At 53.3% G+C, this 22,845-nt stretch overlaps 2 protein-coding genes across 3 annotated transcripts; one reads left to right on the top strand and one right to left on the bottom strand.

The window, feature by feature from the left end:
- Positions 1–437: 437 nt before the first annotated feature.
- On the top strand, positions 438–12,639 carry E4F1 (E4F transcription factor 1). The gene is made up of 14 exons (XM_060260729.1): positions 438–644; positions 2,112–2,233; positions 2,431–2,527; positions 4,104–4,309; positions 4,535–4,655; positions 4,961–5,113; positions 5,629–5,795; positions 6,295–6,519; positions 9,271–9,376; positions 10,341–10,558; positions 10,839–11,037; positions 11,139–11,299; positions 11,507–11,569; positions 11,780–12,639. The coding sequence occupies exons 1-14, from the start codon at positions 488–490 to the stop codon at positions 12,113–12,115; spliced, it is 2,331 nt and encodes a 776-aa protein (XP_060116712.1). The 5' UTR covers positions 438–487; the 3' UTR covers positions 12,116–12,639.
- Positions 12,563–21,450, bottom strand: ZDHHC4 (zinc finger DHHC-type palmitoyltransferase 4). 2 transcript variants are annotated; one of them, XM_060260726.1, is made up of 7 exons: positions 21,236–21,450; positions 19,173–19,462; positions 18,019–18,092; positions 17,549–17,727; positions 16,372–16,497; positions 14,592–14,836; positions 12,563–13,333 (listed from the first exon to the last, which is right to left on the bottom strand). In XM_060260726.1, exons 2-7 carry the CDS (start codon positions 19,293–19,295, stop codon positions 13,088–13,090), a joined length of 993 nt encoding a protein of 330 aa, XP_060116709.1. In that variant the 5' UTR covers positions 19,296–19,462; positions 21,236–21,450; the 3' UTR covers positions 12,563–13,087. The 2 variants fall into 2 exon arrangements, with proteins under 2 accessions (XP_060116709.1, XP_060116711.1); XM_060260728.1 differs by having other exon boundaries at positions 21,313–21,399.
- Positions 21,451–22,845: the final 1,395 nt, after the last annotated feature.

Raw genomic sequence — 22,845 nt, 5'->3', positions numbered from 1 at the left:
AGCTCCGCCGCATCCCCATTGGCCCAGGCTGTTCGCTCGCCTTCATCTCATTGGCCGAGCTGGCACAGCGGTCGAGGGGGTTTCTTCCCTCCCGCGCCCGCCATTGGAGTCGCCGGCTCCGCCCCTTGCTTTGACATTGCCGAGAGGAGGGGCTGGTACGTCACCCGTCGTACGCTAGTGCCCACTGCCTCGGACGCTCATTGGCTGAAATGGAGCGGCGCCGCTTCCCCATTGGCCCAGGCGGCTCGCTCGCCTTAATCTCATTGGCCGAGCTGGCACATCGCTCGAGGGGTTTTCCCCTCCGGCGCCCGTCATTGGAATCGCCCCCTGCCTTGACATTGCCGAGAGGGCAACGCGGTAGGAGGGGCTGTGATGTCACCGTTCGCCCCGCCCCCTGGCTGGGCTCCTTCCCCCGCCGGCGCGGGTCTCGTTGTTATGACGACACGGCCGTAAAGCCGCCATCTTGGTGGTTGCGGCTCCTTGCGACATGGAGGCCGCGATGGCAACGGGCGCTGGGCCGGCGGGGCTTACGGCAGCTGAGCCACGGGGACAGGAACGCGCGGAGGAGGAAGCCCAGTGCAGCCCCGCGCCCCCCGCCGCCGCCGCCGCCTTCCTCAGCCTCCCCGCGCCCTTCGAGGAGGAAGGTAGCCGGGCGGGGGGAGGGGTGGCGGCGCAAGGGAGGGGCTCACAGAATTGGACCCCCCCCTCCAATCTCTGTGAAACTCGGAGAGTGTTTTGAGGAGAGGCCCTGGATGCTATGCTGAAAATTTGGTGCCTTTACCTCGAATGACAGCTCCTCCAGAGCCCCAGATACCCGGGGATCAATTCTCCATTATACCCTATGGGGATCGGTCTCCATAGGGAATAATGGAGCGCCCAGCAGACACTTCCCTCCTCCCCCCCCCCCCCCGCTTTCTGCTGATCCCGAAGTGAGGGGAGGGCCTCCAAACTGAGAGCTCCCCTGCCCCCACCTGGGGATTGGCAACCCTAGAGATCACCATCTGTGGGGACCCGATCTGCTGGGACCCCGTGCAAGCGGCGGTTCCCAGTTACAACACATTGCATGACGAGTCTGCAGTCTGCACACTCGGCTGACAATAAAATACATTCTTTTTTAAAAAAAAATGTGCGTTCAGTAGTAGCCTCCTTAGAACCCTCACCTGCATGGTGCATCAGATTTCCCAACAGAAGCTTGATTTTAGAAGCTAAGGAGGACTGGCAATAAAATCAGTGGTTTCATATCATCATATCACACATTTATTGGCATAACGTTTTATATTCTAAAAAGTGTGTGCATTTGAGCTGCCTTCTCAGTAGTAACGTCCTTAGAGCCCTGACCGGGATAGCTCAACCGCTGGCTCAATCTTGTCAGATCTCAGAAGCTAGCCAGGGTCAGCCTTGGCCAATGTTTGGATGGGACGACCAGGGTCGTGAGGCAAAGTGCCACTGAACAGCTCTTGCCCTGTCCTGGATGGCCCAGGCCAGCCCGATCCCATCGGATCTCTGAAGCTAAATGAAACTGGCCCTGACAAGTCCCTGGATGGGAGACTCCCAGGGAAGGCCAGGGTTGCTGTGCAGAGGCCAGCAAAGGCAAACCACCTCGGAGCATCCCATTGCCTTGAAAGGGTTGCCATAAGTTGGCTGTGACCCGACAGCAACCCACACCTCCAAAAAACTACTGGACCATCCTGTCACAGGTGACTGTGGGGAAAGGGCTGGGCCTCTGTGGTGACGCGGAAGCCACTCCAGCTGAAAAGGATCACGGGTAGCGGTGCGGGGTCCCTAACAGAGCTGCTGCCAGACAGACGAGTACTTTGACTAAGCTTCATGCAGCCAGCTCCCTTCCGAGCAGTGTTCCCTCTAAATTGAGTTAGCATGATTTTTAGCCTCCAGCTCACACATTTTTGCCTAAGCTCAGGAAAAATGGCCCCAGAGCACACTAGTAGCTCACAGCTTTAATTCCAGTAGCTTACAAGGTCGAATTTTTGCTCACAAGGCTCTGCAGCTTAGAGGGAACACTGCTTCAGAGCTGCTGCCAATCTCCAACGCCTGCCTTAAGCCATCTGTCTCGTGAAGGTGAGACAAGAGTTTTCTTGCCCTCTGCATTTCAGATGAAGATGACCGGCACAAGTGTGGCCGCTGCCAGTCCGAGTTCACCTCTTTGGAGGAGTTTGTGCAGCACAAGTTGCAGAAGCTGTGCCAGAGACCTCAGGAAGCGATTGCAGCTACCCCGGCAAGTTCTGTGAGGTTGGAAGCGGGCAGGGTGGGGGTTCTCTCCTCTTGGGGCTGGGAATATAAGCCTACAGGGTCACATTCAGGAGGAGTAGCGTAGATTTTGAAGTTTTTTGCCCAAGAATATCGCGAGGCACTAAGAACTCTTGCCCTTGGGGGTTATAACTTTCCTGACCGAAGCCCTGTTTCTTGCCTCAGGTGGCCTCGTCTGCAGAAGAGCCAATAACTGTGGCTCACATAGTTGTCGAAGCTTCTCCAATAACAGAAGAGATCAGCAACGCATCTGCAATACTCGGTGAGCTCACAGCAAAGGCTGCCTTGACTCTGATCAGTTAGCAACTGCAGTTTCCATAGAGCTGTTAACAGTTACCCACTGGTAGTTTGCGGGGGGGAGGGAGGATGAATATCTGTGGAACTGGTGAAGAACTGAAATGCAGAATTAGACTAAAGGGACATGTTTCACTACAGAGGGCATCTTACCAGGATTTCTGCAGAGACTGGTGCTGTTTACCTTGTTATCTGTAAATTAGTGAAGTTTGTGGATGACACCAAATCAAGATAGTACATTTCTGAGCAGACTGGCTCTGAAGAAGTAACAAAACTACCAGTGAGCCTGAGCGTAAACGAGATAGATTGAGATGGGTGGCTGAATTAGTCTGTTTGTAGCAGAAGAAATAAAGACTAGCAAAATTTGTGGCAAAGCAAGAGCCAGTTTGGGGTTGTGGTTAAGTGTGCAGACTCTTATCTGGGAGAACCAGGTTTGACTCCCCACTCTTCCACTTGCACCTGCTAGCATGGCCTTGGGTCCTTGAAAGGGCAGCTGCTATCAGAGCTCTCTCAGCCCCACCCACCTTGCAGGGTGTCTGTTGTGGGGAAGGAAGATAAAGGAGATTGTAAGCCACTCGGAGACTCTTGATTCAGAGAGAAGGGCAGGGTATAAATCTGCAGTTCTTCTTTCATGAGTCACTGCTCACTTCAGATGCATGTCACTTCTAGTTGTAGCTGAAGAAGTGAGCAGCAGAGACTCCTGAGAGCTCCTCCGCTGCCGCCAGTTTTGTTAGTCCTTAAGGTGCTACCGGACTCTTGCTCTTTTCTACTGCTTCAGTGCAAACTGGTATAAAGTTATGTCCCCCTGTTGCATGCACACTGATGGGGTCTGAACCAGGTATGATTATCCAAGAAAGATCTGCGGCTCAGTGAAAATCTCTGCCCACTATGTAGGAACATGGGAAAGGCACACTTGGTGGTGTTGGGAAGTGCTAGGGAACGGGTTTGTAAGCGATGTGGCTTTCCTAGGAGAATAGTTGCATGAGGTTCTGGTCACCGCCACTGCAAAACCAGAGCTGGAAAAGGTACAGGAAAAAAAACAGCAATCGAAATGAGCCAAGGATTGAAGCATCTTTTGTGTGAGGAAAGTTCAAAGCTTTTTGGGTATAGGCAATAGATGGCAAGGGGGCAGGGGAGGGGGAATGGCAGGTTTTAAAAATTAGTGATCTAGAAGTTTTCATTCTCATTCTGGTGATGACTGGCGGTAGATTCAGAACTGAAGAAAGAGCGTAACTGACGTGTGGAGTTTGCTGTCCCAGAATGTGGAGGTTAAAAGGGGGTTAGAGAAACCCGGGTGTAGAAAATCACCCTGGCTTTGCTGCCAGGACAGGTTAATGTGGAAGCCAGATGAGTTGAAATAAGGCAGAGCGCTGCAGAAGAGAGAACTTAGTGGTCGTAAGGAGCCCACGTTCCCTGCTTAGGGTTTGTCTGTCTGTCCCCATGAAAGTTCTGTTCTGGTTGTTGGCAGTCTGTCTGCAGTCATAACCACTACGCTAAAGCCCAAGAGAGGCCAGTTCATACCCTTCTTGTGATCGCCTTTGCAGGGAGCGGGCACATTAAAGAAGTCATTGTCGTCGGCGACCATGTCTTTGAGAGCCCCAATGGCCACATTGACAGCGATGCAGCTGCAGAGGAGGAGAGTCCCGAAGACCCAGAGGAAGGGGCTTCCGTGGAACTCGTCAAGGTTAAACTGCTGGTTAACAAAGAAGGCCGCTACGTGTGTGAGCTCTGCCACAAGACGTTTAAAACGGTATGTCAGGGGTGAGCAGCGCAGTTTGGAAGTCAGTCCTTGACAAAACACCGCCTGCTTCCTGGCGTTCTCTGTAATTTCTCTTCAGGAAGCGTGGGTCTCTAAAGGATGGTTACCAACTCTGGTGCGAAGCTTATTCTTAAGAACTAGCTCCTCGGAAGACAAAATGTCACGCTTGCAACCAGTACGTGGCTGCTTCCCAAAAGATTTCTCCTGTCCCTCTAGGCCAGCATCCTCAAAGCCCACATGATCACTCACAGCAGCAGAAAGGACTACGAGTGCAAGCTGTGCGGGACGTCCTTCAGGACAAAGGGATCACTCATCCGCCACCATCGCCGCCATACAGGTGAGAGGAAGGCTTGGCTTCTGCTGGAACAGCAGGTGACCTCGTGTGTGCAACGCTGGGGGCTGGGCAGAGAGGAGTGGTTGTGGGGCCAATGGGAGCCAAGGGGGCAGAGAGGAGTGGTTGAGCTCTGTGGCCTTAACTAAATGGTTTCCCAGCCCAGGCTTTGGCAACCGGCCTTCCTGACCTGGCAGCCATCAGGCGGACTGTCGTCTTGTGCCAGGTGCTCAGCTGGGGAGAAGGCAGAGACTCCTTCCTTCCACTGTGTCTGTAACCCTCTCCATCTCCTCCTTTCTCAACCCGTTCAGACGAGCGGCCTTACAAGTGCAAGAAATGCGGGAAAAGCTTCCGCGAATCGGGGGCTTTGACTCGGCACCTGAAGTCCCTGACGCCCTGCACAGAGAAAATCCGCTTCAATATGAACAAGGAGATTGTAGTGAGCAAAGAAGACGCAGCCTCAGGTCAGAGCCAAGACCGCTGCCCCTTCCCCCTCCTTGAGGTCTCCGGGTCTTCCGCAATTGGCTGCCGGTAATCAGAGCCACTCCCCTAGTGTGGAGAGTGACAGCGGTGTTGGTAGCCCACTTGTTTCCTTTTCCTTGGTTTTCTGGACATTTACAAGTTATTTCTTCATACGTCTGGGGAATGCCTCCCCTGAGTCTGGAGAAATCCCCACCATGCCTGTGGTTGGTCCCAATTCACTGCACTCTTGGTAAAAGGGCTTGCTCTCAGGAGGAGTGGTGCCAACCTACCTCGCAGAGCTGGTTCTGCAGGTTACAAAAAGATGTTTGTGAAGCGCTTTAAAGGACTTAAAACCAGCATCTCCTTGTCGGCTCCTGGTGGTTTCTGCAGTGCTTTCTTTGGAAGTGGAACCACCACGGAGATTTCCCTGGAGGAAGGGAGGTTCTTCAGGCTTTGTCCTTGAGAGCCGAACTCCTTGGTGTGGGCTGAGCGCAGCAGCTTGCGGCTTTTCTTGCAGCTCCTGGCAGCTCCAGCACGCAGACTGTTTCCTCGCTGGTCGCTCAGTCCCTGGACTCCTCGCCTGTCATCCGCCTCGTAACGGACGCCAAAGGGAATGTCCTGCACGAAGTCCACGTCCAGATGCAAGAGCTCCCTGCTGCAGTGGCCAAGTCGCCGGACCAGGAGGTTGGTGCTGCCTGAAAAGCGCTTTCTGCGTCTTGAGAGAGGCTGGCTGGAGGTGAAAGTGGGCAGCTGGTGGGAGTGAAAATAATAAACCCTCCCAGAAGGGCTGACCTGTGAGATACCAGGTTGCTCAAAGTGCCACCTACTGCTTTATGAACTTGAGGTCTTCTTTGTTCCTGGAATAACAAACTCCTGGATGCAGAAACCCACAGGGGTTCCAGGGGGAAATATCCTGCAGCCAGCAGAGCCCAAAGACCTTTCCTTTCAGCACAGCAACCTCCCCAAATGGTTCTGCTAACTGGGGGAGGGGCATGTTGCAGAGCGGAGGGCGGGGTTCTCTTTAAATGCAGCGTTCGAGTTGGTGCCCCAGTCCGCAGAAGAGTGGACAGCCTCCACGTGGCCCTGTGTGAGAGGGCTGAGCTCAAGAGCAGCTGGCTGAACGGAGGGTTAGTGGCAGCTGGTGGCATTCTGGGGGCTCACAGGCCTCCCGTTTTCTTTCCAGTCTTCCAGTCCTGCTGAGCTGCCCGCTGAGGGAGAGGACAACGAGAACTTGCTGCGTGAAGCCATGAGGAATTCTGGTATTGTGATTGAGCGGGTCTCGGTGCAGGAGGCAACCAAACCTGATGGTGGTGCTGATGGGGCTGCGACACCCGAGGAGTCAAAGAGCAAAGACGTGGATGCCCCAGAGAAGATCTGCGAGGAGCAGTACATTGAGCAGGTAGAAATGGTAAGGTTCTTGCCACAGCTCCTTTCTTCTTTCCCTTTGTGGTGGGCAGTTCTATAGTTTGGTATAGTGGTTAAGTGGGTGGACTCTTATCTGGGAGAACCGGGTTTGATTCCCCACTCCTCCACTTGCACCTGCTGGAATGGCCTTGGGTCAGCCAGAGCTCTCTTATCTGGGAGAGCCGGGTTTGATTCCCCACTCCTCCACTTGCAGCTGCTGGAGTGGCCTTGGGTCAGCCAGAGCTCTCTTATCTGGGAGAACCGGGTTTGATTCCCCACTCCTCCACTTGCAGCGGCTGGAATGGCCTTGGGTCAGCCAGAGCTCTCTTATCTGGGAGAGCCGGGTTTGATTCCCCACTCCTCCACTTGCAGCTGCTGGAGTGGCCTTGGGTCAGCCATAGCTCTCTTATCTGGGAGAACCGGGTTTGATTCCCCACTCCTCCACTTGCAGCTGCTGGAGTGGCCTTGGGTCAGCCAGAGCTCTCTTATCTGGGAGAACCGGGTTTGATTCCCCACTCCTCCACTTGCAGCGGCTGGAATGGCCTTGGGTCAGCCAGAGCTCTCTTATCTGGGAGAACCGGGTTTGATTCCCCACTCCTCCACTTGCAGCGGCTGGAATGGCCTTGGGTCAGCCAGAGCTCTCTTATCTGGGAGAACCGGGTTTGATTCCCCACTCCTCCACTTGCACCTGCTGGAATGGCCTTGGGTCAGCCATAGCTCTCTTATCTGGGAGAACCGGATTTGATTCCCCACTCCTCCACTTGCAGCTGCTGGAATGGCCTTGGGTCAGCCATAGCTCTCTTATCTGGGAGAGCCGGGTTTGATTCCCCACTCCTCCACTTGCAGCTGCTGGAATGGCCTTAGGTCAGCCATAGCTCTCTTATCTGGGAGAGCCGGGTTTGATTCCCCACTCCTCCACCTGCAGCTGCTGGAATGGCCTTAGGTCAGCCAGAGCTCTCTTATCTGGGAGAACCGGGTTGGATTCCCCACTCCTCCAGTTGCACCTGCTGGAATGGCCTTAGGTCAGCCATAGCTCTCTTATCTGGGAGAGCCGGGTTTGATTCCCCACTCCTCCACCTGCAGCTGCTGGAATGGCCTTAGGTCAGCCAGAGCTCTCTTATCTGGGAGAACTGGGTTTGATTTCCCACTCCTCCACCTGCAGCTGCTGGAATGGCCTTGGGTCAGCCAGAGCTCTCTTATCTGGGAGAACCGGGTTGGATTCCCCACTCCTCCACTTGCACCTGCTAGCATGGCCTTGGTTCAGCCAGAGCTCTCTTATCTGGGAGAACCAGGTTTGATTCCTCACTCCTCCATTTGCAGCTGCTGGAATGGCCTTGGGTCAGCCAGAGCTCTCTTATCTGGGAGAACCGGGTTTGATTCCCCACTCCTCCACTTGCACCTGCTAGCATGGTCTTGGTTCAGCCAGAGCTCTCTTATCTGGGAGAACTGGGTTGGATTCCCCACTCCTCCAGTTGCACCTGCTGGAATGGCCCTGGGTCAGCCAGAGCTCTCTTATCTGGGAGAACCGGGTTTGATTCCCCACTCCTCCACTTGCAGCTGCTGGAATGGCCTTGGGTCAGCCAGAGCTCTCTTATCTGGGAGAACCAGGTTTGATTCCCCACTCCTGCAGTTGCACCTGCTGGAATGGCCTTGGGTCAGCCATAGCCAGGCCCATAGCCAGTAAATACCAGATGGGGGGGCCCACGGGAAAAAATTTTGGATGGAGGGGCCCCCGCTCTCAGGCCCCAATCCCTGCGCCGTTCTGGTGGCCTCGCCCCCTCCATGCAGGACCTTCCCCTTCCTCTCTCCCAACTCACCACTGCGGCGAAACAGGGAAGAGCAGGCTTCAGGGGCTCTTTCAAGATGCCCCCCCGCCAGTCACGTGACCGGCGGAAAAAGCCAGTCCGAGGCCGATAGTTCGTACTCCGGCTTTCCAGCATGCTCAGGATGTTCAGTGCTGGGGCAGCCAGGGCTGAACTTGCTGAGCGTGCCAAAAAGCCAGTGTACGAACTGCTGGCCTCGGAGTGGCTTTTCCCGCCAGGGGCGGGGGAGGGCATTTCTTGGAAGAGCCCCTGAAGCCCGCTCTTCCCTGTTTCACTGCGTTGGTGAGCTGGGAGGGAGGGGGAGGCGCCCACCGCAGAGTGGGGGCTGCCAGAACGGCGCGGAGAGAGCGGGGGCTGGAGAACGGAGGGACCATAAAGGTCCAAGGGGGGGTTGGGTGGGTGGGCCGGCACCTCCACTCCATGGCTACGGGCCTGGCCATAGCTGTCATAGGAGCTGTCCTTGAAAGGGCAGTTGCTGTGAGAGCTCTCTCAGCCCCGTCTACCTCAAAGGGTGTCTGTTGTGGGGGAAGAAGATAAAGGAGATTATAAGCCGCTTTGAGACTCTGATTCAGAGAGAAGGGTGGGGTATAAATCTGGCCATTTCTTGCCTGAGGTAGAGCTTGGTGGGTGGGTAACAGCCATAGCCCTGCTTTTCACACAACCACCAGCATGTTGTTGTGGTTAAGAGCAGAAGACTCTAATCTGGGAAACCGGATTTGATTTCCCCCTCCCCCACATGAGGCCTGCTGGGTGACCTTGGTTCAGTCACAGTCCTCTCATTATGGTGATTGTAAGCTGCTCTGAGACTCCTCGAGGTATAGAAAAGCGAGGTATAAAAACCTCTTCTGCTACAACCTCTCCTGGCTTAGGAAATTGCTGGGTCAGATGTTTTGCAGGCGAGATGCTTGAGCTGGGTGCCCTTTGTTTCATAGCCAGACACAGAGACGACAGACGAAAGCAAGAGTCATGTCTGCCCCTACTGCAGCGAAGTCTTCGAGGAGCCCAAGGCCCTCGAATTGCATGTCAGCGGACATCTAGGTAAGGCAGCTCTCCTGCAGGGGTCCGTGCAAGCATCTCGTTCTCTGAGCCATGCAAAGCGCTTGTGCCTCCAGATGAAGTATCAGCATTAGCGTTGCTAACATGTACATGTTTCCAAGGGTGCTGCTCCACTCAGGGCGTTGAGCATCATTTCTTTTGCACACTTGCAGAGATAGCTGTTATCTTGGACTGTTCGTGCAGTTAAGTGCCTTCCTGCTGCTGTTCTCTTTCAATGGTAGCTTTATTTCCCCCCCCGTTTGCATCTGGGCCCAAGGGAAGGATCCTGATTGGCAGTGTGGGTGGGCCCTGTGTAAAAACTGACAGTCCCACTGAATAGAACCACAGTTTGAGGCCAGTGGCACCTTTAAGACCGACAAAGCTTAATTCTGGGTATAAGCTTTCGTGTGCATGCACACAAAAGCTTATACCCAGGTGAACTATGTTGGTCTTAAAGGCGCAACAGACAAAACCAGTGACCTACCTACATCTAGTTCCAATGAGTGTATCTGCAGTGAGATTACTGGCCAAGTGGCCAAGCCCCAGGCCTTGGTCATCTTTGCTGCTGAGCAGAAAATGCAACTTAGGGGCTGCTCAAAAGCAAGTCAGTGTGGAGGGTCATTCTTGCTGCTGCCTTTTCTGGGATCCCCCATCCCCCTGCAAAGGGAGGTCAGAAGCTCCTCCTCTTCCTTTTCCACCTCCATCCCCCTGCAAAGGGAGGTCTGAAGCTCCTCTTCTTTTCCACCTCCTTCTCCATCCCCCTGCAAAGGGAGGTCTGAAGCTCCACCTTTTCCTTTTCCACCTCCTCCATCCCCCTGCAAAGGGAGGTCAGAAGCTCCTCCTCTTCCTTTTCCACCCCCCTGCAAAGGGAGGTCTGAAGCTCCTTCTCTTCCTTTTCCACCTCCTCCATCCCCCTGCAAAGGGAGGTCAGAAGCTCCTCCTCTTCCTTTTCCACCTCCCCCTGCAGACTACAAGCCCTTCAAGTGTGAGGAGTGTGGCAAAGAGTTCACGAAGGGCTACCTGCTGAAGAAGCACCAGGAGGTGCATGTGAACGAGCGGCGGTTCTGTTGTGGGGAGTGCGGCAAGCTGTACAAGACCATTGCCCACGTCAAGGGCCACCGGCGGGTCCATTCCGAGGAGCGGCCTTATCCTTGCCCCAAGTGTGGCAAGAGGTACAAGACCAAGGTAGGAAGGAGCCTCGACGCTTTGGGGGGAACGCTGCCTCTTGCAACTCATGAGGAGGCCGGGGCCTTCTGAAGGTGGCCAGCTGCTGCCTCCCCACAGCAGAGGTGCCGCTTCCCATTCTTGGCCCCACGGGGACAGGGCAGGCTGGCCTGGGAGCCTGTGGCTATCGAGGCCTCCTCCTGTTTGGCTGGTTGGTGGGGCCAAAGGTTGGCAGCGTCAGCAGCCAGAGATGCATCAGCACCTGAATCCTGTTCCTCTCCATCTGGCACTGCTCCGACAGAATGCCCAGCAGGTCCACTTCCGGACACATCTGGACGAGAAGCCATACGTCTGCAACTTCTGCAGCCAGGGATTTCGAGAAAAGGGCTCTCTGGTGCGCCACCTGCGCCACCACACGGGCGAGAAGCCCTTCAAGTGCTACAAGTGCGGCCGGGGCTTTGCGGAACATGGCACCCTCAACAGGCACCTGAGGACGAAAGGTGAGTCAGGAGGAGAGATGGGAGCCTCCGGGTGCCGGTTGCCTTCTTGCTGCGGTCGCTCACTCAGTGCTGCTCTGACTGGGTCTCCCGCTTCAACGCAGGGGGCTGCCTGCTCACCCTGAAAGAGACGGAAGTGGCCGTGGTGTCGGAGGAAGGGCAGTCGGCAGACAGCCTGGCTGCCACCGTCATTGCTGAAGAGGCCCCCACAGTCCTGGTGGAGTTCTCGTCGGTGGTGGCAGACACCCAAGAGTACATCATTGAGGTAGCTGGGGAAGGGCAGGTGTTTGCAGCCAGGCCCAAAAGCTTGGCTGGTCAGTCACAGTGGGCAGGAGGTTCTGGTGGCCACTGGTGTCGGATCCCACAAAGCCACTTCAACCTGGCCCGGAGGAAAGCGCTGTCTTTAGCAGAACCGATCTTTGGGATCTGGCCTTGACAGCTGTTCACACCTGCCCTGCTCTCTCTTTTGCAGACAGCCACTGAAGACATGGAAACCAGTGAAGCTACAGAAATCATAGAAGGCACAAGGCATGAGGTGGGCAGCCTGCTGAGCCACACCCTTGTAACTCCATCCATGGGTGGGGTGGGAGTAAAGTTGGCTGGCTCCTTCCCCCACTGGGCCCTGAAAGCCTCCGCTGGTCCCCAGACCTGCCCCCAACCCTGCTCCTTTGTGCTTAAGAGGCCTCTCTTGCCTGAGCCGGCTGTGGACAGCTGGGCAAGATTTTGTCTCTTCCTCCCCACCCAGGTGGACAGTCACATCATGAAAGTCGTGCAGCAGATCGTGAACCAAGCCAGTTCGGGTCACCAGATAATTGTCCAGAATGTCACGGTGGCAGAAAGTGGCAGCCTAACGCCCGACAGCACAGACACGATTGCCATCGCCACCCCCGAGAGTCTCACGGAGCAGGTGGCCATGACCTTGGCTTCTGCCATTGGCGAGGGGGCGGTGCTGACCACGGAGGGCAGCAGTGAGGTGGAAACAGCCACCCTGGGCGAAGACATTGAGATCATGGAGCACTCAGGGGAGTTTGTGATCGCCTCCCAGGAGGGGGAGCTGGAGGTGCAGACAGTGATCGTCTAGGGATCAATCTACACCCCACCTGCAGCGCTTTGCTCTTGGCGTGTCTGCGCCCAGCCTGTTCCCGCACACCCTTTCAGCAGGTATGTGGGGACGCGCAAGAGCTGAAGAGTGGCTGCTGCTCCTTGCTGCCTGGACGGAAGGTGTCGGGGAGGGAAGGGGGCATTTGGACAGTCATGCTCTGCTCCCAGGCTGCTCTTCCTAGCAAGGAAAGCACTTTATCCCAGGCTGCTGCAGGGAAAAGGAGAGGCCGAGCCCCACTCCACAGAGAGGCTCACAAGCTTGGGGCCGCTTGCCTTTCCTCCTCCCAGCTGCTTCACGCATGGAACACGAGTGACTCATGAGGGACACAAACCTTCGAGAACGGTTTGAAAGGCTTCACCGCAAAATGCCACAGGTTATTCCGCGGAATACCTTTTCCAAGTGCTAATGTAAAAGTCACGCTGTACATTTTCTTTTGTAAGCGCAGAGCTTTTAATTGTAGATTGTACAGTTGAGCTTGTAAATAAATTTTCTTTATAAAACAAGAGGTTTCTTATTCTGGGGACAGGTAGCCAGAGCAGAGCCTCAGCATTCTGAAGCTCTCAAGGCTCCGGGACCTGTGCCAGCTCCTCGCAGGAGCCTGCCTGCCCCATAAAACTAGCGTTAAGGACCATTACCCAGAATGGCAGGTTGCTTCTCTGCCCAGTAAGCTCATCTGCAGGGCTAAGCAGGATTGCTCCTTGTGTGATCTCAGCCCCGGCCTCAGACTAACTCACTAGCATCCCTTGGGGGGTTATACGTGGAAGACTCACGGTTGAGGACTGCTGCTACAGCCGGAATCCCTTTCAGGCCATTAAATTCTCAAAGGCCGCAGGACAACTGCTCTGGGAAGGGCCCTTTAAAAACCACTTTCGTTCTTTTCTTTCTGCTTGGCCAAAGGCACTTTGCGGGCAAATGAAGGCGGGCGGTCTGTCTGTCATTGCTTCTGACGAGTCACCTTCTCTTTGGTTCAGGGATCCTGAGAGGCTTCGCGATTTCCATGACGTTGCCCCAGACTCCTCTAGAATAGATGTTTGTGTAAGCCCCACTCTTGAACCTCCTTGACTTAAACCACTCGTAGCTGGTCTGGTTGATCAGGAGCAGGTACAGACCGAAGCAAAAATACAAGCTCAGGATGGCCGCGAAGACGATGACAAAGCCCAGCATGAACACCATCCTGGGGAACGTCAAGAAGAGGTGCTGCAAAGAGGCAGGAAAAAGAAATGCATCTTACGCCGGCTCTCCCCGCCACACGCCAAGCCCGCTCCGTCCTGGACACAGCTAAGGAGGGGGCCCCAGGGCATCATTAAGCAGATATATAATTATCTTAACGTAGGCACTAAGCTATACATAATTCCGCAATCCTTAAAGAACAACCATAGTCTTGGGCTTGTAGACTGGCACTTGCCCTTGAAGGAAGGCAGGTGGAACTAAAAGCTTTGTAGAAAATGACTAAGCTGAAGAAGAATTGTGGATTTATACCCTGCCCTTCTCTCTGAATCAGAGACTCAGTGGTTTACAATCTCCTTTATCTTCTCCCCCCACAACAGACACCCTGTGAGGTGGGTGGGGCTGAGAGGGCTCTTACAGCAGCTGCCCTTTCAAGGACAACCTCTGCGATAGCTATGGCTAACCTAAGGCCATTCCAGCAGGTGCAAGTAGAGCAGTGGGGAATCAAACCCGGTTCTCCCAGATAAGAGTATGCACACTTAACCATGACACCAAACTGGCTCTCATGAAGTTAAAATAAGAACATAAGAGAAGCCATGTTGGATCAGGCCAATGGTCCATCCAGTCCAACACTCTGTCAGACCCCAGGCGCCATCAGTGGGGCTAGGACACTAGAAGCCCCCCCAAGCACCAAGAATACAGAGTATCACTGCCCTAGACAGAGTTCTAACAGTACGCTATGGCTAATAGCCACTGATGGACCTCTGCTCCATATGTTGATCCAATCCCCTCTTGAAGCTATCTATGCTTGTAGCTGCCACCACCTCCTGTGGCAGTGAATTCCACGTGTCAATCACCCTTTGGGTGAAGGACTTCCTTTGATCCGCTCTAACCCAGCTAATCCACAATTTCATTGACTGTCCATGAGTTCTCGTATCGTGAGAAAGGAAGAAAAGTACTTCTTTCTCTACCTTCTCTGTAAGTTTTGTTATGTGCACATTTAAATTATAAGACTTTAAATTATATGTTTAATTTATTTGTAATCCCGATAGGGACCTAGAGTGGCAAACACAATTCTCTTCTCCATGTTATTGTCACAACATCCCTCTGAGGTAGATTAAGTTGAGAGAGTGTGACTGGCCTAGGTCACCCAGCACGAGAGAATTCAAAACCTGGGTCGTTCAGATACAACACCCTTGACCACTACACCCAGTTCTCTCTGTGCCTCTGCTGAGGCAAAAATCAACGGCTGTGGTGTGTCGGGAAAAGACTTTTTCTCAACATTTACCTGAATAACTACGAAAGCATCGACCTGTCGCTCTTGGCCTTGGTCATCCGTATAATATCCCAGCATCAGGTTTGAGAGAGTGACCACCTGGATGAGGAAGGCAGCAGTTACGGCGGCGATGGTGGTCGCCATGGCACCCAAGGTGAGAAGGTAGACGAGGAAGTATTTCGTGTTGAAGGCCCCGATGCAGTTGTTGACCCAGATGCAGTGGTGGTCAAAGCGATGCACGCAGGCACGGCAGACCCCTGAGCAAGACCAGAATACAATTATTTTGGTTGTCAGAAGCAAAACACAAGTTACGTGGCTTAGCGCCCCACTGTCATTGCCACACCAACAATGCGCTTTGTCATTTGCCCAGAGCTCAAGGGAAAAACGCAGAGATTATATGCTTCTGTTTCCACCTGTGCCCTGTTGCCTGATCACTTCTGCAAGGGGAACTCTGAATTTATTTATTCATCTTACAGCCTGCCTCCCCCTGAGACTCTCAAGGCACCGTGGGTTGACAGGAATATTAAAACGAAAGCACCACGCTGAACTACATTAATAAGTTACGCCTGCAGTATGAAAACGAGACTGAGAAGCTGCACCCCACTGAAACGTAAGCAGCGCCAGCAGCCATTCCAGATGCAGAAGCAACAAGTTGGTCTTATGATAGACATCGATTCAGGTGGGTCTGAAGCAACAGAACAAAGTTTGGGCCCAGGGGCATCTTTGAGACCAACGAAGTTTAATTCCAGGTATCAGTACTGCAGCCGGAGCCCTCTGCTCACGACCTGAGTTCGATCCTAGCAAAAGCTGGTTCAGGTAGCCGGCTCCAGGTCTACTCAGCCTTCCATCCTTCCGAGGTCAGTAAAATGAGTCCCCAGCTTGCTGGGGGAAAGCATAGAGGACTGGGGAAGGCAATGGCAAACCACCCCGTAAAAAGTCTGCCATGAAAACATTGGGCGTTTTCCCACTGACCTTACTCCGGAGCGACGTCCCTCTTCACCGTGCAGCGTCTGCGCAGATTTCGCACCAACTGCTCCGCAGAACTCGGAAGAGCCGCAAAGTCCCGCGGCTTTTGCGTCGCAAATGTAAACCGCCAAAAACCAGTTTACATTTGCGACACAAAAGCCGCGGGACTTTGCGGTTCTTCCGGGTTCTGCGGAGCAGTTGGTGCGAAATCCACGCAGACGCTGCGCGGTGAAGAGGGATGTCGCTCTGGAGTAAGGTCAGTGGGAAAACACCCATTGTGAAAGCAGTGTTACCCCAGAGTCAAAAATGACTGGTGCTTGCACAGGGGACCTTTCCTTTCCTTCCTTTTCCAGAAGAGCCCCGTGGCGCAGAGTGGGGAAGCTGCAGTACTGCAGTCCTAAGCTCTGCTCACGACCTGAGTTCAATCCTCAGCAGAAGCGGAGTTCAGGTAGCCAGCTCCAGGTTGACTCAGCCTTCCATCCTTCTGAGGTCGGTAAAAGGAGTCCCCAGCTTGCTGGGGAGAAAGTGTAGATGACTGGGGAAGGCAAGGGCAAACCACCCTGTAAAAAGTCTGCAACGTCACCCCAGAGTCAGAAACGACTGGTGCTTGCACAGGGGACTACCTTGACCTTTTCTTTAATCAGCTTTCAAACTTACAATGGATGGAGATGATCATTCAGGGGAGGGAGTTGGTGGTGGCAGAAGAAGAAATGTCGAAGAGGCAGAGACCCCAAAGGCGAGGCCTTCCCCGCAGAAGAGCTTGCTGAGGAAGGTCTGGGAGGAGGTGGAGGATACTGCAGAAGCAGCAGCAGTCTGAAGAACTTACCACAGTGCTTGGATCTGGCTGGCTTCCTGGTGCTGCAGGCAACACACTTGGCACCTCTTTCAAACATCACCCCATCATAGGCGTAAGCACGGAGGAAGAGCGCCTGGTTGGATTTGGTTATGGCACCTGCAGTGGGAAACAGACAAATGTGTCTCGCTGTGCTTTCACCTCTCTTTCCCTGCCCTCTGGCTTTACGTACTAGACGGGTGCTACTGGCAGGGTACTTTGCAGAGATTGCTTCCCCTTTCACAAGCCAAGGGACACTGGCCTGTGATCCCCTCGGCAGGAGCAACTGGCAAGGAGGGGTGGTGGTGGAATCCCTCCCCAAATACACAAAGCCAGCTCAGCTCATGGTCTCCAGTTAGCTGCACAAGCCGCTGAGGGGCCGGCCCTGCCCCAGAGCCCTGCCCACAGTTGCCAGTGAGAACTGAAAGGCAGCTGGATCTGCCCCAATGGCAAATCTGCAATCTTCCCGTTTGCTACAGGACTGCTTCATCAGCTAACTCGGAAAAGGCATTTGTCTCTTTAAATGACTTCCCCAAGTCAAGCCATCTGGCAGCTGGAAAATGTATTTAAAATTAAAGTTGCTTTCTTCCCACCTCTCCCCATCTATTTTCCCTCCTTTCGTGCAGCTCTCAAACATCTGATGTTTGTGTCTTGTGGCTCTTAAACATCTGACATTTATTCTATGTTCTTAAGTTAAGCAAGTTTGGCCACCCCTGATATGATGGCAAGGACCCTCTCCTGCCCCTACACATCGACAACTGTATGCCAAAAAATGCTTCCCACTGACATCTGGTTATGTACGTAAACAGAACTGCCTGGCTTATTCATCTATACCCCGCCTTTCACCCCAACATAGACCCAAAGTAACCTACATTGTTCTCCTCTCCTCCATTTTACCTTCACAACAACACCCCTGCAAGGTAGGTTAGGCTGAGATTGCGCAACTGGCAAACTTCAGTGGCAGAAGTGGGGATTCCAACCTGCATCTCCCAGGTCCTCGCCTGACACTCTGACTGGTACACCCTGCTGGCTCTCCAACACATTCCCTTGTGAGTCAGAGGTGGTACGGTCAAGGCAGGAGCTGCTCTCATCTGATAGGTCACTGCTGCCTTGACAAGGGGCGTTTCCACACTGGCCAAAAGCTGCCGTTCTAGATGCAAAGGGGCCTTACCAGGGTCAGTCTTGGAGCACAGAACGAAGAAGGCCATGTTCACAGTCAGTAGCAGGTATGGGAGCAGGAGGAGGGGAAGGCCGAACTCCAGCTCTTGACAGTAGCCAAAGACTTCCCAGGTGTATTCGCCGTAAACCAGCACTTCCAAAGCCAGGTGCAGGACCACAAACAGGCAGTGTCTGTCACAAGACCAGGTTTTCCCAGCTGGGCAAACAGCAGTTCCCCAGAGCCATTTCAGGGGTGGGGGAGCAAGACCTGTCTGCCTCCCCCTGCACCCCACAGTCCCAAACCAACTCAGGCCACCTTCCATCCACCTCTGAATCGAGATGCGAGTACAGAAGGCTCAATGCACATCTGCTCGACAGAGCCTGGGGTGAGGGAGACCCAGCAGGACAGTCTAACGGATGGACGCTGAGAACTAAGAACCAGGCCCAGCCCAAGGGAAGGCCCCTGCAAAAGGTTGCAAATACCTTGTGTGGAAGAGACGGTGAAGCACCCTCTGAGCAGCTCCATGAACCTGGGATGGGATGACGTGAGAAAGCACCTGGCCCCCCCCCAAAAAGCCACAACAATTCAGATAAACAATATGGTCACCACTGCCGCGCCCTCGTGTTCTCTCTCTCAAAAACCTCGAGCTCAAGATAGACGAGGCCTGCCCCCAACCAGGAGGGTCAAAACTTCGACCTTGAAACTCTAAGGTGTTACTGGCCTTGAATCTAACTTTTACTGCACACCAACAATGGCTACACTATTGAAACTTCTAGTCCTCAGTGACGCTGGAGGGGCTAGCTCTGCTATGCTGGTGGAGACGCTGGGCTTGGGCTCAGGTGGCAGCAACAGAAGACGATGCAGAGGACTGCCTTCTCACATACAAGGAGAAATCATTCGAAGTGGAGAAAACTAGCTCTGAATGGTACCCAGAGTCAGTACTCAAAGCACAGAAATGCAGGTACAGGATACACTTGCAGGCTGCACACAACATTTTGAGGGCAAAGGAGCTGGGAGACACACAGAGCAAGTGGCAGCAGGATGGAAGCTGATCTTTGCTGGAAACAGTGGAAGTTTGCCATTCCCTTGCTTAAAAAAAGATTGCTGTAAACCAGGGGTGTCAAACATGTGGCCTGGAGGTCAAATCAGGCCTCCGAGCAACTGTCGTCTACAAAACCTCTATTTTCTCCATTGGCTGAGGCTCCTCCCTTGGGGAGAAAAAGGGGAAAGGGAGAGCTTGCTTTGCCAGGCTCTCTCAGTTGAACAGCAGAGCTACTGAGCCAAGCCTTTCTTCCTTCTATTGGCTGAGGCTCCTCCCCTCCTGGTCCCCTGGGGAGGGAAGGAAACAGCCAGGGCTTCCTTTGCCCAGTTCCCTGGATCCCATGGGAGAGATACAAAGAAAGCACCTTTAAGACCAATGAGTGACAATGTTTTAAGCATGTTTCATCTTTAATTGTGTTTGCCTTTATATTGTGTCCTTTATAAAGTTAATATTTCTGCTACCTAATCTTAAATAGGCACACACATGGCCCGGCCCGACAAGGACTCATTTATGTCAGATCCGGCCCTCGTAACAAATGAGCTTGACACCCCTGCTGTAAATGGCTGGAGCCCATCTTCTGTCAAACTTCTTTACCTGAGCAAACCAATCGATGGTCCTTGATGGCCAACTTTGCTTCCTTCCAGAATAGAGGCAGACCAAGAGAATGGTCAGCAGCACCAGAATGACATAGAGCAGGAAGAGGATCAAGAAGTCCATGCTGCTCTGCAGATTCCAGATGCCGACCACAGAGGGCTCTTCCTCCTCTCTCCCCTTTGCAAACACTGCTTGGTGTGGAGCCAACAGGACAACGGAAAGCTCAGATGGTTCCCATCAATGCTGCTTCCAAGCCCAGGCTGAGAGAGGCACAATTTTCTCATTGTTAGCTATAAAACAGAAATAGAAGAAAGGTAAGATAAAGAGTTCAGTTTGCCCCCCACACCCAAGCATTCATGGCTGAGCTAGAATATGAACTCTAACGTCACAGGCTCCTTTTCTTTTTTATTAATTACCCTTATTAATTACCTACTTTACCCTTGCAGCTCCGGGCAGCTTACAGTTCCATATTAAAACCATATGAACTACAATGAAATCCCATCAACGCCTTTCCCCAAGAAAATGCAATGGAAAATGAAATGCAATTGCAGCATCTCCTGGGGCACTGAAAGCATAATGTCTTCTCGTCTCTGATGGACAGCAGAAGCTCCCAGGTAGCCAGTGTGAGAAAGGATCTCTTTCTGCCTAAGAGCTTGAGCAATGCTCAACTCAGTCTGGGCAGCTTCATGTAATTTCCCCCTTTATCTGGAGAAGTCCTGCTGAGTCGGTGAGAGGAAAGTCCTCCCTTCCTGCCTGAGATCCTGGAGAGCCACAGCCGGTCACAGGAAGGGAAGCTGAAAGCCCAAAGGTCCAGATCAGCAAAGGGGACTTTAATGCACCTTCCCATGGAATCACTCAGGAAGTTGCCTTATACTAAGTCAGAGCACCAGTCCATCAAGGCTAGCACCATCTCCTCGAAACTGGCAGCCAATCTCCAGGGTCTCTGGCTGAGATCTTCCATGCCATCCCGTACCTGGTCATTCCCCGAACCATTCCAAGCGGTGCTTCCCCACTGAGCCATAGATGAAGAACATACTGGATTTATATCCCACCCTATACTATGGATCTCAGAGCGGCTCGCAATCTCCTTTCCCTTCCTCACCCACAACAGACACCTTGTGAGGTGAGGGGTGCTGAGAGGGCTCTCAGAAGCTGCCCTTTCAAGGACAACTCATTACAAGAGCTCTGGCGGACCCAAGGCCATTCCAGCAGCTGCAAGTGAAGGAGTGGGGAACCAAACCCGGTTCTCCCAGATAAGACTCCACACACTTAACCACTACACCAAACTGGCTCTCCTGTGTCTGCTCCTATGGAATTCACTGCCATCAGCCCCTTTTGGTCCTGGTAATTGTTAGACTTCTAAGAGCTGGAAGGGCCCTCCAGAGTGATCTAGTCCAACCCCCTGGTTCCAAGTGGCAGACCTACACCTTTTGACCACAGGAAGGGACCATCCATCGCAACTAGGGTTGCCAAATCCAATTCAAGAAATATCTGGAGACTTTGGGGGTGGAGCCAGGAGAAAGGTTGTGACAAGCATAATTGAACTCTAACAGGAGTTCTGGCCACCACATTTAAAGGGACCTCACAACTTTTAAATGCCTTCCCTCCATTTGGAAATAATGAAGGATAGGGGCACCTTCTTTGGGGCATCAAAGAATTGGATCTCCTGGCCCAATCCTTTTGAAACTTGGAGGGTGTTTTGAGGAGAGGCACTGGAAGCTATGCTGCGAATTTGGTGCCTCTACCTACAAAAGCAGCCCCACCCCCATCCCCCAGCCTCAGCTGCCCGCGGATCAATTCTCCATTGTATCCTATGGGAATCAGTCTCCATATGGAATAATGGAGTGCCCAGCAGACATTTCCCTCCGCCCTGCTTCCTGATGACCTTGAAGCAGGGGGAGGGCCTCCAAACCGGGGGATCCCCTGCCCCCACCTGGGGATTGGCAACCCTAAGCACAACACCCCTGCCAGGTGGGGCAGCTCAGCCCCCCATTCTCACTCAACCCCATCACCCCCCTCCTGCATTCTCAGTCTCTTGGTTTTGCAAGGGGGGGCAAAGGCACCTTCAGCGACGCTTAGCAACGGCGCCCCACCAGGACGCCCCCCCCATTGGGCAGCAGGAAGACGACCCTCGGCTCACGTGACTCCAGCCCAGGAGGCGGAAGCCGGCCATAGAGTAGCCAGCGGGCGCCCTGCCCGACCCGGAAGCGCCGCGCGCGGCTGGTTACCGTGGAAACGAGCGCGACCAACGACACGCGGGGAAGACGGCGGGTGACGCAACGACGCCGGCCGTTCTGCGTCTGACGCGCGTGGCTACCCAGCCCCGCCCCCGCGTCTGTGGCGCTCTGTTCGCATTTCCATGGCAACCATCCAACGGGGAGAGGAGTCGGCCTGGCTCGCCAGATGTTTTTGCCTACAACTCCCATCAGCCCCAGCCAGCATGGCCAATGGCCGGGGCTGATGGGAGCTGTAGGCAAAAAAATCATCTGGCGAGCTGCTGCTCCCTACCCCTGCTGGTCTCTTCCAGTCGCCCCCTTTTTTTATTCCGGATTAGTTAATCCGGATTAAGTGGCCTTGCAAGCACGGAGAATGGGATTCCACAGTGGCTGCCGCCCAAGTTTGCAATAAGAGAATCTCCACGTGGGGGTTTCTTTGCTGCTACTTATATGGTTCAGTAACATGAAATAAATTGGATAATCACTATTAGGATCTATATAGGAAAGGAACGGTCCCCCGTGCAAGCAAGCTGGCGACTCATTTGACCGACCTCGGAAGGATGGAAGGCTGAGTCAACCTCGAGCCGGCTACCTGAAAACCCAGCTTCCAACGGGGATTGAACTCAGGTCGTGAGCAGAGAGTTCAGACCACAGTGCTTATTCTCTTATGAAGGTTTCAGCTTTGCAATCATTTATGCTAGCTAATGTTTCGATTTTATATTTGAGTTCTGATCTTATCGAACAATATACATGTACTCTGATGACATCAGACCGCAGAACAAAGATCAAATCTAGTTCTCCAGATTAGAGTCAGCCGCTCTTAACTGCTACAGTGGAAAAACAGGGTTTGGGAGAAAGACTACGCAACTAGAAAACACCCTTACACAATGAAAACAATGTACATAAATACACAAAGCTCTTGAAAAAATACACAAAACATAAGTAGTATGAGAAAATGATCAATCTATATGGCAAGAAAAATAAAATAAAAATAAATACACAATTTATTGCCAATACATGCAAACATCAATATATGTGAAAGTAACCATATAACAAATCAGCAAAGAGCAATACAATTCCAGACTTCCAAGGAAAATGTTAGCAATGTTCAGCTCTCAAAATTGAATGAGATGAGCCCCACGAATGCCCAGGGACGTAGGGATGTCAGCCTCCAGGTGAGGCCTGGGGACCCCCCCAACATTACAGCTAACCTCCAACCTACAGAGATCAGTTCCCCTGGAGAAAATGGATGCTTTGGAGGGTGGACTCTGGGGCATTCTCCCCCACTGAGGTCCCTGTGCTCCCCAGGCTCCACTCCCAAGTCTCCAGGCATTTCCCAACCTGGAACTGGCAACCGTACCCCCCCCCCCCACCATCCCCTGACCTGGCAGCCCTACGGGGAAGTCACCCTGGAGGGGAGCGGCATCTGTTGCAGGAAAATGCACCAGGGGTGTCTT

Source organism: Heteronotia binoei, chromosome 20 (genome assembly GCF_032191835.1).
Source record: "Heteronotia binoei isolate CCM8104 ecotype False Entrance Well chromosome 20, APGP_CSIRO_Hbin_v1, whole genome shotgun sequence".
Classification (NCBI taxonomy): domain Eukaryota; kingdom Metazoa; phylum Chordata; class Lepidosauria; order Squamata; family Gekkonidae; genus Heteronotia; species Heteronotia binoei.
The sequence above is the reverse complement of the archived record's forward strand: the minus strand, read 5'-3'. Positions and strand labels throughout refer to the sequence as shown.

What these genes read in the sequence shown, in the direction of transcription:
- E4F1 (XM_060260729.1), top strand. Translation starts at nt 488, where the DNA reads ATGGAGGCCGCGATGGCAACGGGCGCTGGGCCGGCGGGGCTTACGGCA. An exon ending in CCACCATCGCCGCCATACAG is followed by an intron (nt 4,656 to 4,960) that starts GTGAGAGGAAGG and finishes CAACCCGTTCAG; the next exon opens with ACGAGCGGCCTTACAAGTGC. An exon ending in GCAAGAGGTACAAGACCAAG is followed by an intron (nt 10,559 to 10,838) that starts GTAGGAAGGAGC and finishes CTGCTCCGACAG; the next exon opens with AATGCCCAGCAGGTCCACTT.
- ZDHHC4 (XM_060260726.1), bottom strand. Translation starts at nt 19,295, where the DNA reads ATGGACTTCTTGATCCTCTTCCTGCTCTATGTCATTCTGGTGCTGCTG. An exon ending in AGCCAGATCCAAGCACTGTG is followed by an intron (nt 14,837 to 16,371) that starts GTAAGTTCTTCA and finishes GGTCTTGCTCAG; the next exon opens with GGGTCTGCCGTGCCTGCGTG. An exon ending in ATGCTTTCGTAGTTATTCAG is followed by an intron (nt 13,334 to 14,591) that starts GTAAATGTTGAG and finishes GCCTCTTTGCAG; the next exon opens with CACCTCTTCTTGACGTTCCC.